Here is a 14,165-nt window from a genome sequence, read left to right on the forward strand (position 1 = left end):
CGACCTCTTGCACAGATGCCAAATTAATTAAACTCTAGTTCAAACTTTATCACGTCTGTTTTCTAAATTAACTAGCATGCATCTTCCAGAGCGATATCCGTCAGATCTTGTCACTTCTTAACGAATGGATTTGATCGATCCAGAACTCAATTGGATTAAATCACAATCCATAAAATATCGAGTCCAAAATCAGGATTAAAATGTGTGCATGTTCTAACAGGATTACCATCAGATCTTACCCCTTCAAACAGATGGTCACGATTAACTGAGCTATTAACTCAATTCTATAATTTATCACGTCCGATTTTGGAATTAACCTCTGCGCTTATTGGCACGTGATAACTGTTAGATTTGTTGGACCTGTCTGGTTGGACGATTCACAACGATCTCACCTTCTTCGTCGGGAAATTGTGTTCTGCACTTCCGCTATGTTTAGACTGTCACTATTATCCCTTTGTAGCTTAATCAGTAAACAATCTACTTCTACTCACTGTTAACCGATGTTGGAACTCAAGAGATCACCTGATACAATTAAGGGTTCACAATTGACTCGCGCCGAATTCTAAGGAAAATATGGTGCAGAAATCTTTTAGTCTTCCACAGTTAATTGCCCAGAGTGTTCCAATACTTCAAGCCCATTATACCAAAGAAAACCAAGCTTTCAACATGTAAATCAATTAACTTCAATTATATCGAAGGGAGAATAAAACATCCGGGGCTTAACCATCTGTGTGCATAAATTAGAGAGGTGTAGAAAGATACCAAATTTGATGTTCAAATCCTTCAATAATTAAGAAATATACATAAATACACATACAAGCTTTCTTGACAAACTCTGCCAAATTTTAATTTATAATCACACAAGAACTTACACAATTCATAGGCCTAATATGCAATCAAATGGCCTTCGTCATATCCCACTCACACACACTCTCTCTCTCTCTCTCTCTCTCTCTCTCTCTCTCTCTCTCTCTCTCTCTTCTTACCTTTAATTATTCAAAAGATCGCAATTTATACAAATACGGATTCATGAAACAATTTAGTTCAGATCCAGCAATCTCTCACTTTCTCCTAAAGTATCTCTTCAGCTCCACTCTTTTCTCAAAAAAAATCCTAAATGAAGCTTTTAAATCCCTCAAATCCTCACTCTTCCTAAGATTACTCAACTCTCTCTAAGATCTCTACATTCACGACATACTCTCCATAAATAAATTTACAATTAAAATTTCCTCAAACTCAACTAAACTTAGGAAAATAAATAAAATGATTAAGGGAACCCACTCCCTTTAGTAAATGTGAAATAAGACTCATGGGTCTTATAAGCTTTGACGAATGCTCCTGCATCAGACTCCCTGAGTTGAAATAATTCATGGACTCTTGTTCATGAGTCTCCCATCTGCTCCTGTTGCAAACTTCGTCAAATTTCATCTTCCAACTGGTTGTCTGACCTCTTTCAATTGCAGGTGCATTTATTGCCTTCTCTCTTTCTCTTGGATGCCAAACCTTACTTCGTAACTTGCCATCTCTTTCATCATGTTGCTGCTCCATTTTTTCTATCGTTGTTGCTTTAGTCCTTCCAGGTTTCCAAATCTTATGTTGTTTTTGTCCTCTCTCTTTACTGATGCAGATTTCTTTTGTTAATTTCCCTTCTTCGTTGGTTCTCTTCTTGATTGACTTCTTCATCCACAATTTTTCGATTTTCTCTTTACACTTTGCAACCTTTCTGAAACACATGGACCTTAGTTGAACTCCACTATCAAGCAACTGTTGTTCATTCTCTTTTTCCATAGAAATTATGAAATTTATGTCTAATTTTACTTCACCTCTTTCATTTACAACCTGTTGGTTGCACTTTACAGCTTCCCCTTCATTGCTTTGAAAGACAATCATTTCCTCTATATCATCAGGTTCACTTAATAACGTTTCCAGCAAATTAAATCTTCCTTCATATTCAATAAACATGTCATTTACATATGGCTCCTCTTTCCTCTATAAAACATAATTTCCATCACAATTGTCAGATTTAAAATTACTATGCTTTCCCTTCTCCACAGATAATTCTGTCATCACGTCTTTATGTTGATTTTCTACAAAATTTATGAAACTGTCAGCAAATTTGATTTCAACACTTCCCTCTGCATTACACAGTGTTCCTTGTTCTGATACAATACTATCATTCAACAACAATGCAATAGCTAGAATTTCTTGGAGCATATCATTATGAAGTATCCTTTCATCTTCTGTACTTATACCATTGCAACAAAATGATGTTGTTTCATCTTCATATATAACAAAAACAAAACTCTGTTTTTCTAAAGCTTCTTCATGGTTTACAGACTCAATAAAATAATCAATTTCAAAATCACAAATTTCCTTAACTTCTGTATCTGTCAACATCATCATACATTCTTTCACGTTTTCCATAATAATTCTATCTTGATTCTCTACTGAAGATGCTTCATTCTGGTTACAAACTCTCATATGATTGTTTTCAGCTTCTTGAATTATGAAAAATTCCCTACTAATGCCATTATTCTCAAATTTATTAAATACATGCTCAAAATACTTTTCTAATCCAGCCATTTCTTCTAGTAATCTCACTTCTTCATCAACATGCATAAGCACATTGTCCAATTGTCGTTCATTACTTGTCAAACTTGGAAACATACACAACATATAAGTTTCAAAAATACAAGGCTCTTCATTTGAAGCCTCAATGATCAGATTTTCATGCTTCTCTGAACTATTCTGATAGTTCACTAAGTTATTGAGAAATTCTTCCTCAACATCTCTGATTTCTTTTTCATCAAAGAATACTTCTTGTACTGCAGCTTCTTGACTATGCTTGATAACTTCATCATAGGTTTGTAGAATACCTTTTTGCTCTACATAATTCTCTCCATCACTCAGTTTATCCGAGACAATAATGTCTTTCTCTCTTCTATGATAAGACTTTGATCCTTCAAAGTTTTCCTTGACTTAACTTTTTGAGCTGAGTTCTCTGTGTCAGCTTCTCTTCTCTTCACTTCACAAATCTGCAATGCATTTATTTCCTTTTCTCTATCCATTTTCCATTGGGTTTCTATCCATGTTAATATTCCTTCAAACATGATCCAATAAGTTTTTAATAAGAGAAGACACAACCATTCACCTATACCTTTTAATTTTCTCCACCAATTGAAGTCTTGAAATTCTTTATGAATCTCTTTTTGTGTTTTTCTTGTCTCTGCCTCTTTCACTTTTTCATGCACGGGCTCAAATTCATTAGGTTTCATACCTGCAAATTTACATTCACACAAATAATTAATTCCAAAAATATGAGACTCTCTTGTCTGTGAAGATGCTACCAGTACCTTTCTCTTATGATGATATGTATAGATCATCTCTTCATCATTTTATCCTTCTCCAAGGAGAGGTCCTTTCTCTGGTTCACAAATGGATTCTATTCTTTCATTCTCAACTGTTCGAAGTATTAATTTCTCAGCAAATAATTCCCTGACAGGCCACTTAACTCTTTTTCCCACATAAAATCCTTGTTTCCATTCTTCTCTGATTCCTTTTTGTATCATCTTCTTCAAATGATTGAGTTCTGTCTTTATCTCAGCCACCTCTATGTCAATTTCTTCCTTACTCATTCTTTTGAGTCCAACTGCTTTGGCACTCTTTTCTCTCTGTCTGTGACTTTCCTCTGTACCCTTGTTATGACTAACAATAGTCAAATTCAATTTTTCCTTTGGTGAACTTTCCTTGTTCACTGGTGAGTTGCAACTAGACCTTCTCTCTTGTGAAACAAGTCTATTAGTTGTTAGCCATACCAAATCATCCTTTTGGTATTCTTTCTTTTCCAGGTTCTCTGCACTAGAACCATTTCTTCTCCTTGAGCACTCCGACTCAACTTCCAAAGATGTTGGTTGTTGCATCTTCAATTGCTCACTTCCCTTTACCTTCAGTAATTTCATTTTACTGTTGGGTACTGCCACCTTTTATTCATCTGAGAGTTCTTCTTGCTTCATCTTCTTTAACATAGCTCATGTGCTACGATGCTGCTATAGCTCATTCTATCTTTCAGCAATTTTACTACTTCCCTTGGCCTGCATAATCTTACCTCAAGATTCATCAAATATCCTTCCAAACCTGCCAATTTTCTTCAAAGATATCTTAAAACTAATTCCCATATTACTTTTCATAATGAACACTTCAACTTTTAAGATCAATTAAGATTCTATCTGAACTTCAACAATATTTATAAAATTCATGACAGAAACTACAAATTTATTTTGACCATGTTTTTTTAAGCAAATCTTGTTTTGCTTCTACAAATTTCAAATTTCAATCCTTGTAGTGGCTCTTCTTTCAGATCTATCGAATCCAGTCTTCAGTCTAACTGTTCCTTCAACCATCAATATCATTGTCTTTAACAATACTTAAACAATGTTTTTGTAAGCAAATCTTGTCTGGCTTCTACAAATTTCAAATTTCAATCCTTGTAGTGGCTCTTCTTTCAGATCTATCAAATCCAGTCTTCAGTCTAACTGTTCCTTCAACCATCAATATCATTGTCTTTAACAATACTTAAACAATCTTCATTCATTCTTCAATTTTCCACAAAATTCTTCAAATCATTTAAATGACTTCAGTGCCACAGCAAACCACTCTTCTATTTGACTTTAAATTCAAAACCAATAATTCAATCAACTTACATTTAAACATTACTAAGCACTTACTTCAAATATGGAAATTTCAACTGCCTCTAAGGAAAACATCTTCCCCTCTAAAATTTCACTCCCTTGTTGTTCTTCAGACATTCAAAACAAGTCTCTATAAAAATAATCAAAATAAATATTCTTACCAGACCTTCACCAGAGGATTCACTGTTTCCCCATTCTGATCTCAATATCCTTTGTGCTCTAATTTTGCTTTAATTGTTCTAACATGCTGGTATCTCAAATGTATTTTTGATCATTCCAAAGATTTTTCCTGCTCTGATACCACTTTGATGCAGCGAAACTGCATCTTTTCAAAATTCTGCGTGGACCTATGAGTTATGGGCCCACGTATACATCTTTAATGAAGTGAAGTTGCACCCGTTACACAAATTTTGAAATTAAACAATTAAACCCCTGTTTAATTAAACTATCAGACCCGACCTCTTGCGCGGATCCCAAATTAATTAAACTCCAGTTCAAACCTTATCGCATCTGTTTTCTAAATTAAACAACGTGCATCTTCCAGAGGGATATTTGTCGGATCTCGTCCCTTCTTAATGAACGGCTTTAATCGATCCGGAACTCAACTAGATTAAATCACAATCCATAAAATATCGCATCCGAAATCGAGATTAAACTGTGTGCATGTTCTGACGCAATTACTGTCAGATCTGACCCCTTCAAACAGACGGTCACGATTAACTGAGCTATTAACTCAGTTCTATAATTTATCGCGTCCGGTTTTGGAATTAGCATCTGCACTTATTGGCACGCAATAACCGTTAGATCTGTTGGACCTCTCCGGTTAGACGATTCACAACGATCTCACCTTCTCCGTCAGGAAACTGTGTTCTGCACTTCCGCTATGTTTAGACTGTCACTATTATCCCTTTGTAGCTTAATCAATAAACAATCTACTTCTACTCACTGTTAACCAATGTTGGAACTCAAGAGATCACCTGATACAATTAAGGGTTCACAACAGACTTGCGGCCCAATTCTAAGGAAAATATGGTGCAGAAAGCTTTTAGTCTTCCACAGTTAATTGCCCAGAGTATTCCAATACCTCAAGCCCATTATACCAAAGAAAACCGAGCTTTCAACATGTAAATCAATTAACTTCAATTATTTTGAAGGGAGAATAAAACATCCGGGGTTTGATCATTCGTGCGCATAAATTAGAGAGGTGTAGAAAGATACCAAATTTTACGTTCAAATCCTTCAATAATTTAGAAATCTACATAAATACACATACATTCTTTCTTGACAAACTCTGCCAAAATTTAATTTATAATCACACAAGAACTTACACAATTCACATGCCTGATATGCAATCAAATGCCCTTCGTCATATCCCACTCACACACACCTCTACTCTCTAACCTCTAGCGCAGATCACAATTTATACAAATACGGATTCAACAATCTCTCACTTTCTCCTAAAGTATCTCTTCAGCTCCACTCTTTTCTCAAACAAAATCCTAAATGAAGCTTTTAAATCCCTCAAATCCTCACTCTTCCTAGGATTACTCAACTCTCCCTAAGATCTCTACATTCACTACATATTCTCCATAAATAAATTTACAATTAAAATTTCCTCAAACTCAACTAAATTTAGGAAAATAAATAAAATGATTAAGGGAACCCACTCCCTTTAGTAAATTTGAAATAAGACTCATGAGTGGTATAAGCTTTGACGGATGCTCCTGCATTATCTTCCAAAATTTTTATTAAATTCTATAGTTTTAAAATCCATTTTGCAATTTTGACCCAAAAAACATTATGTTTTTTAATTAGGAAAACATTTTCGTAGTGTTTCAACTCAAAAGCTATTTTAGTGGTTCTTAGGAAAAAACTTGAAACGGTGAGTTTTTTTAGAATTACTTGGTGGATTTAAGTACAATTTTCAAAACTTGAAAAATACACCAGCAATAAGAGCTTTACAACCAAGAAATGATGAAAAATTAGATGCAGAGTATTGTATAAAATAAATTTGATACATAATACTATAAGTGTGTCTATTTTAGAATAAGGTTTTCAAATTTTTAATTTAATTATCACCAATTAATAAGTAGATGATAGAAATTTAACCTTTACAATTTTTTTTAATATCAATGATAGATAAAAAAATTGAGATTTACTTCATTTCAACTTAGTTATTAAAATTATATCTACACTTTAACTCTTATAATATGAGTGATGCATCACCATCTTAAATTCATGTTAAATTCTTTGATTTCAAAATGTATTGGTGATGTATTGCTCCCCTTTGAAGAAAGGAATTTGAGCACTAACATGTGATTTTTTATCATTATTGATAGTAGTATTGATCCAACATCACCTCCATATCACTATGATTTTAGTAACAAGTTTTTCCCTTTTGGTGACCTCTTTGGTGTTCTAGAAGTTCTAAGAGGCACATTATTCAAAAAAAATAGAAATGAAAATGACATTAGAGATCTTCCAAAATTTTCAATAAATTCTATAGTTTTAAAATCTATTTTGCAATTTCGAGGAAAGAGAAAATAGGAAATAGAATTCTTAATATTTTAACTAGAATTCTTAGTGTTTTAAATAGGAAATAGAATTCTTATGGTTTAGGAAATATAATTCTTAGTGTTTTAACTTAGAAAAATATTTCAGTGGCTATGAGTAATAAAATTACAAAGAATTTTTTGAAAATTATGTGGTGGATTTAAGTAAAATTTTCTAAACTTGAAAAATCCAGTAATGGGAAAAGATTTACAACCAGTAAATGTTGAAAATTTAGAAGTAGAGCATTGTATAAAAGAAATTTAATATGTATAGTCTAGCTGTGTCTCTTTTAGAATAGTTTTTTCAAAACGTTAAATTAATTATAAATAATTAATAACAAGATGATAGAAATTTAACCTTTACAAAATATTTTTAATAACAATAACAAATAAAAAACTTGAGATTTATTTTATTTCAAATTATTTATTTAAATTATATCTACATTTTAATTTTAACAAATTTCATAATATGAGTGATGCATAGCCATGTTAAATTCATGTTAAATTTTTTTAGGTCCGATAGATCATTATTTGGTCTCAGCGGACGTTAACCATCTTCATCATCATCATCATTATCATAATTAGAAATCACCTTTTAGATTAAAATCATGTTAAATTCTTTGATCTAAGAATGTACTTGCAAATCACATTTTAAAATCATAGTAATGTAAAAAAATCACATTTTAAAATCATAGTAATGTAAAAAATAATTAATAGTAATGTAAAAAATAATTAATGTGCAATGAAGAAATTGGATGGTTCATTAGATGATCCAAGAACAAAGTAACTTCTGCATCATTAATTATTCAAAAGTTCATTTAAATTGGAAAAGTTTCAAAAGCATAGTTAAATTGGTTAAAAAGGCGAACAAATTTATTGAAACAATTTTCAATTTTTTTTAAACTTCTTTGTAAATACAAATAAAAGAAGATTGAATTTAAATCTCTTTATATAAATTAAATCTTAAACTTTTTATAGTAATTTATTTTCAGAACTATTTTCAATTGGGTTACCAAAAATTAACAATTTTTACATTTTTCCATCAAAAAAACCACCTTTTATTTTTACACTAATGAGATTGGTCATTAAAATATTTTTATGAAAATTTTTAAATACCTTTCCAATCGGAAAAAATAAAATATTTTCATGAAAAATTTTAAAAATTTTCAAAGTTAGGAAAAAATTGTTAAACTTTCCTGACAAGGCAGTAAATCCAATTGAAAACCTTGTTATTCAAGAAACTTCATAAAACTACAGAAAAACAAATACCGATAAGGAAAACAAATTTGAAAATAAAACATATAATACAGTACCCAGAATTAACGCAAAATTTTAGGATGCGTTGGAATTTAACCCTGCAGACCTTTTACGATGACTTTTAGGGATATACTTATTCTTTTCAACCTATCTTTACACTTTCCAATACCATTCTTAATTTACATATTTTAAAACAAGTTTGAAAATCTGACATTTGAAAATTCATATATTTTTATTGGGAATAATATTTAATTATTGTAAGCCAGTAGCATGTAAGTTGGTGTTAATTTAGAATCGCAACATAAATAGAAGATGCCACTACCATGTCTTTATATGAAAATGCCACCTTGTGTTGGTAGGTTTAAGTTTCAATCACCCAAAAATATATCTAATTTAATGTTGTAATTTCCTAGAAATATATCTAATTTAAAGTTGTATTTCTTACACTGAGTTAAATTATATATAAAATTTATTATTAAAGTTTGTGGATTACATTTTTATTTGGTCTAATTTTCACTTTAATCGAGAGATAGCACAATATTTCAAGTTCAATAAAACTTTATTAAAATGGCCATTAGCAATTCAACTACCCAATATTTTAACTCCACATTCTAAGAAATTGGATGTTAAACTGTTGTCAATGTTTTGCTCCCGGCGAATCTAATTTAATTCATTCCATCTCATTCGATTTTTAATTTAATTTATTCATTATGTAATCCAAATGAAAGAAAATTTTAATTTAATTTATTTAATATATGGTCAAAATGAAGAAAATTGCCTTGACAATGGAAACTTAACTTAACCTTAAAAACCTCTGAACATTGATGAAAGGCCACATTATTGCTCTCCACACTAGTTTTTTTCAGTGCCTTGTTTGTAGAATCAGATGCAGTTGACTTATTTGTACAGTTGTTACGTGTGGGCTGAATTAGGTATATATATAAAAGATTTGATTTAGACAGATATCGGAATTATTTTTCTAAGTTATGAAATATTTTTGAAAATTGAGAGAAATTGACACATTAGTGAAACTATCATTATCACAATATAAAAAATATATACCTGAATTACAGTGATATAAATATCTATGATATTAGGATTTGAATAATAACGAAGATATCTATAGATATTTATAAAATTTGTATCATTTATTAAACGGGAACTAAATCAACTGCCTTGTTACCTGGAACATTTTATGAATAAATTTAACACTTCATGCATGTCTTCCACATCACATTACGCGTGTTCAGTGGCCACAGGTCAAACCCTGAGACGAATTTGTCCGCAGGAATTGCAGGATATACTTAGCTACACAGAAAGCAACGGATTGAATAGTGATCATGGGATTCACCCCAACAGAGGTTGGCAACAAACTGCCATCACAGACAAACAGTCCTTCAACTTCCCAGCTCTCGCCCTTCCAGTCCACGCCACCAGAGACTTCGTCTTTGCCCATTCTACAGCTCCCCATCTGATGAGCAGAGAAAAGGGTCGGCCACACTCCTCGCCTTCCCTTCCCCTGGTTATTCAAGAACTCCTCGATTTCATCATCGGTGGCGCCCTTAACAATCAGACGCTCCCCGTCGCTACGATGCGTCCCCACCTCTGTGGCACCGGCAGCGATCAAGATCCGGAGGCATCTCCTCAGCCCCTCCTTTAAATTTTCTTTATCCGGCTCAGCAAGCCTGTAGGCGATATCCTTTTCCCCGCCAATGACTCCGCTGCCGCGGTCACGAGCCAAACAGAACACGTGGGCCGTTCGATGATATTTTCGCATGCGGTCTTTCATATCCAGGCCGGAGATCCAGGGAATCATGGCGGCGAAGGAACCGGGAGCAATTGCCGGCGTCTGGATAATGGTGCCATACCCTGATTGCTCCCACTTGGCGCCTTCTTTACAAATGGTGGTGATGATACCGCCCTCGTGGGGTTTGCCCGCTGGTTCTTGATTTTCCGGGAAGAAACCCCAAGCCATCTGGACAGGATGGAGGTGAAGATTTCTACCTATGTTAGGGTTCTGGAGGCCGCTGGAGCGGAGAAGCGGTGGCGTCAGAAGAGAACCGCAAGCGGCCACGGTCACCTTGGCCTGTATGAATATTCTTCTTTCTTTTGCCCCAAAAGTAGCCACAACACCGGCGGCCCTTTGCTTCCCGTTTGCTGGGATCTTTTGGCGCAAAATCTTTTCCGCTTTACATCCCGCTAAAATTAGCGAGCCAGAATCCACAGCATCCACTAGCCACGTCTCGTCCGCCCCTTTCTTGTTTCCCGACCTGCAACCACAACAGCAGGAGCCGCAGAAATGATCCTCCGTTGAATTCCGGGGAACTTTCTCGAAATGAAACCCTAATTTGGCACAGCCTGTACTCAAAACTCTATTTTGGAAGCTCTCTTTAGAGCATCCGTCTTGAACCCCAAGGCGCCCGCAGACGGCATTCATGGCGTCCTGATAGTCCTGGGATTCGAACAGGGGCAAGTCGTGTTGTTTGGACCATTCTTTGAGCACGTGGGGAGGCGTGCGGATAGAGGCAGACCAGTTTATGGCGGATCCGCCCCCCACAGTGGCACCGGCCATGATGAGGACTTTACCGTCGTTAGTGGGAAGAATGCCTCCGGATTCATACATCTGATCAAACGAGGGGCCTTCCAGGAGGGTTAAATCGTCCCGGGCGTAGTATTTGCCTTTTTCAAGAATGATAACTCTATAACCGGCCTTGGCAAGAACGCCGGCTGCCACTCCCCCACCCGAACCTGAGCCTATAACCACGGCATCACATTCTACTTTCCAAGCTTTCTTCTCGCCACTCAAATTTTCTTCTTCTGTTACAGTAAAACCCCTATCTTGAAACAGTCTCGGCAGGTCTTGCTGCAAAGCAGAAGTCAAATCGATCACTCCCTTTTCCAACGGCCGCCCGCTCGCCACACTATCTGTTTCAGGTTCCGGCGGGGAATATCCGATGCCTTTCCATGCTGGATTCTCGGCATTCTCATCCACCTGGGAAAACCGATCAGCAGTGAAATCTCCTCTAATTCGTAAATTTTGAACCAAAAAACAGCAGTGAAATCATAACAGTTCGTATTGAGTAAAGCTTACCACGGTGTAGAATCTGAATACACAGCAGATCTTGAAGAGCTTAAAGGCAAATTTCAGAAATGCGAATCTCCTTCCCCGGGACCAATCAAGCATGATCTGCTCCCTCGAGCCCTGCTTAATGTCGGAAAATGCTTGCAGATAAGGGAACTCCTCCTTTAAACTAGCCGATCCGCAGAGCATCCATGTTCCCAGTCTCGTTGCTAATAGCCAAAGAAGGCATCTCGCCATCACCAACCCGATCGGCTTCACACGCCTCGCCATTAATTCCGCGACCTTCAAATATTAAAACCCATTACAAACTTACTGACATCAGTAACTAATAACAATCATAAAATCATATTATTTATAGTGTGCTGGAAATTACCTGTTCAGGAATTCCATTCTGGGAGCCGGAGAGGCGATAAAAGGATTCGACCTCCGGATCTTGCAGGTCCTTAGGGGGGAGAACTGACGGGATGAATGTATCGCAGATCGCTGCAAGAGATTTAATTTGGGAGGCAGAGAGCCCATGGCTCTGTGACGTGATTCTCCCTCCTCTTAGCATTGGGTGCCCGTGAGTTTTTGCAGCACCGGGGGCATTGCGTTCCTCCATTTTCGATTCTTCTCCTATCGCTTGTCGTATGTGTATGTATCTTGCAGATTCCTTATATATACTCCCCCACACACACATATATATATATATATATATTCAACTAAAACAGAACACGAGTGTTCCCTTACTGAGGAGGGAGATGGCTGTTTCTAAATATATTGAAGCATCTCGTAACGGCAGGGCTTAACGCGCATGCAGGTTGTGTTCCTTTGTTGAAAGAGATAGTTTTGTAGATGTTCTTTTATTGAAAGCGGTAGTTTAAAAGGTGAATGTATTGAATTCAAGTGACTGTGCGGAAAGACTTGGCATGCCTAAACTGAGAAGTGTTTGCATGTCCAAATATTGGCCAAATATTTCAGGACTGGATGTATTTTTGTCCATATAAACATTTATGGGGGGCTTAATTTTAAATTTATTTGCCAGTATGTTTACAGATAGTCTACTAAATATAAAGTGTTGTTATTCATTACTAGTTTTATATTTGTTAACCGCTGTGAAAAGTTAAAAAAAAATTAAAAAAAATTAAAATTAAATTAAAATTAAATAAATAAATATATATATATATATAATTTAATGTTTCTAAACTTTTTGTGTGATTACTTTTTCTTTCCCTGTATCTCTGCATTGGAAGCTATTATTGTCCATACACCAATGATGTTATCAACTATCAGTTTTTATTATGTATGATTTAGTTTTGATTTTATTATTAATTTATTTGATATATTTCTATGTTATTATTTTTTTAAATATTATTAGGATACGATATTAATGATAAGGTTTATAATATTAATTTTAAGTTTAATATAAGTTTTAATATAAGTCTATTGGGTTTATAATATAATAATGATTTATGTTTATAATATTAATCTTTTGTGTTTATAATATGAATTTTATTGAGATTATAAAATGAATTTTATTGGGATTATAAACCCAATAGAATAATATTAAACCCTAGGAATATAAATCTTTAAATTAATAAATCTAAGGGATTGATATTGTAAACCCAAAAGAATAGTATTAAAGCCTAGGAATATTTATGCTTGGGTTTATAATATTAATATTCTCTTAAGTTTTTTATATTAATCTCAAGAGTTTTTTAATATTAATATGTTGAGTTTATTGATTCTTAGGTTTGTAATATTAATAATCCCTTACGTTTTTAATATTAATTCCTTTATATTATTATTTGGATTGTCAATATATATTTCTTGGGTTTATTAATTCCTTAGTTTATTGATCTTTTGGGTTATAATAATCTCATTTGTTTCTTAATTCCTTGGGTTTATAATAATAATCATCTTTTGGGTTTATGATTCATTGATTTTATAATCTTGGATTTTTTGATATTAATCATAAATTTGATATACTAATATATTAATTTATCATATTAAGTTTATAATATAACATATACTAAATTGATACTTATTGTATATATCAACCACATTTATTAATATAATCGTATTAACATCTATTTAGGACCTGCCTCCCTAAATATATTTAAATTGAAATATATTTTTGTCTATATATAACCACCTTTTGTGTCATTCCATAAAATTATGTTCGAGTGGAAAATGGATGAACGCAAAATGGATGAACGCAAATGTTAGATTACACAATAGTATGACATGGGGGTTAAAATTGCTCCCCTCTATCATACAATTCCATAGTTTAGAGAAATGGTTAAACAGAAAAAGTGTGGAAAGTTATGGGAGGGCTGATGGAATGGAAAGCTCAGTTTTATATCTTATTTAGATAACAAGCCTAATGGGTTATAATATAGATTTTATGGATATCGTCCTGTAAAGATGATAGGAATAAGTAAAATATTATATATAGAATTTGAATTAAATATGAATATAAAAATATAAATAAGATTAAAAGATAATAATTTTTATTTTAAAATATAAGATTAAATTTAATAATAAAAAGTAAGATATTAAAAATAATTTAAAACAAAAGTTATATATTATTTAGTAGTGTCGATT

The 14,165-nt window shown here is 33.7% G+C and overlaps 1 protein-coding gene across 1 annotated transcript; it reads right to left on the bottom strand.

Annotated features, from left to right (window-relative positions):
* Positions 1-9,624: 9,624 nt before the first annotated feature.
* Positions 9,625-12,287, bottom strand: LOC149251724 (long-chain-alcohol oxidase FAO2-like). Its single transcript, XM_089459547.1, has 3 exons — positions 11,953-12,287; positions 11,589-11,861; positions 9,625-11,489 (listed from the first exon to the last, which is right to left on the bottom strand). The coding sequence occupies exons 1-3, from the start codon at positions 12,256-12,258 to the stop codon at positions 9,744-9,746; spliced, it is 2,325 nt and encodes a 774-aa protein (XP_089315673.1). The 5' UTR covers positions 12,259-12,287; the 3' UTR covers positions 9,625-9,743.
* Positions 12,288-14,165: the final 1,878 nt, after the last annotated feature.

This window comes from Pinus tabuliformis, chromosome 7 (genome assembly GCF_031772625.1).
Source record: "Pinus tabuliformis cultivar Carrire ecotype Pingquan chromosome 7, CPIR1, whole genome shotgun sequence".
NCBI lineage: Eukaryota > Viridiplantae > Streptophyta > Pinopsida > Pinales > Pinaceae > Pinus > Pinus tabuliformis.

Coding starts and splice junctions, on each gene's coding strand:
- LOC149251724 (XM_089459547.1), bottom strand. CDS start 12,258: ATGTGTGTGTGGGGGAGTATATATAAGGAATCTGCAAGATACATACAC. Junction 11,862..11,952: donor AGAATGGAATTCCTGAACAG/GTAATTTCCAGC, acceptor TAATATTTGAAG/GTCGCGGAATTAATGGCGAG. Junction 11,490..11,588: donor TATTCAGATTCTACACCGTG/GTAAGCTTTACT, acceptor CGGTTTTCCCAG/GTGGATGAGAATGCCGAGAA.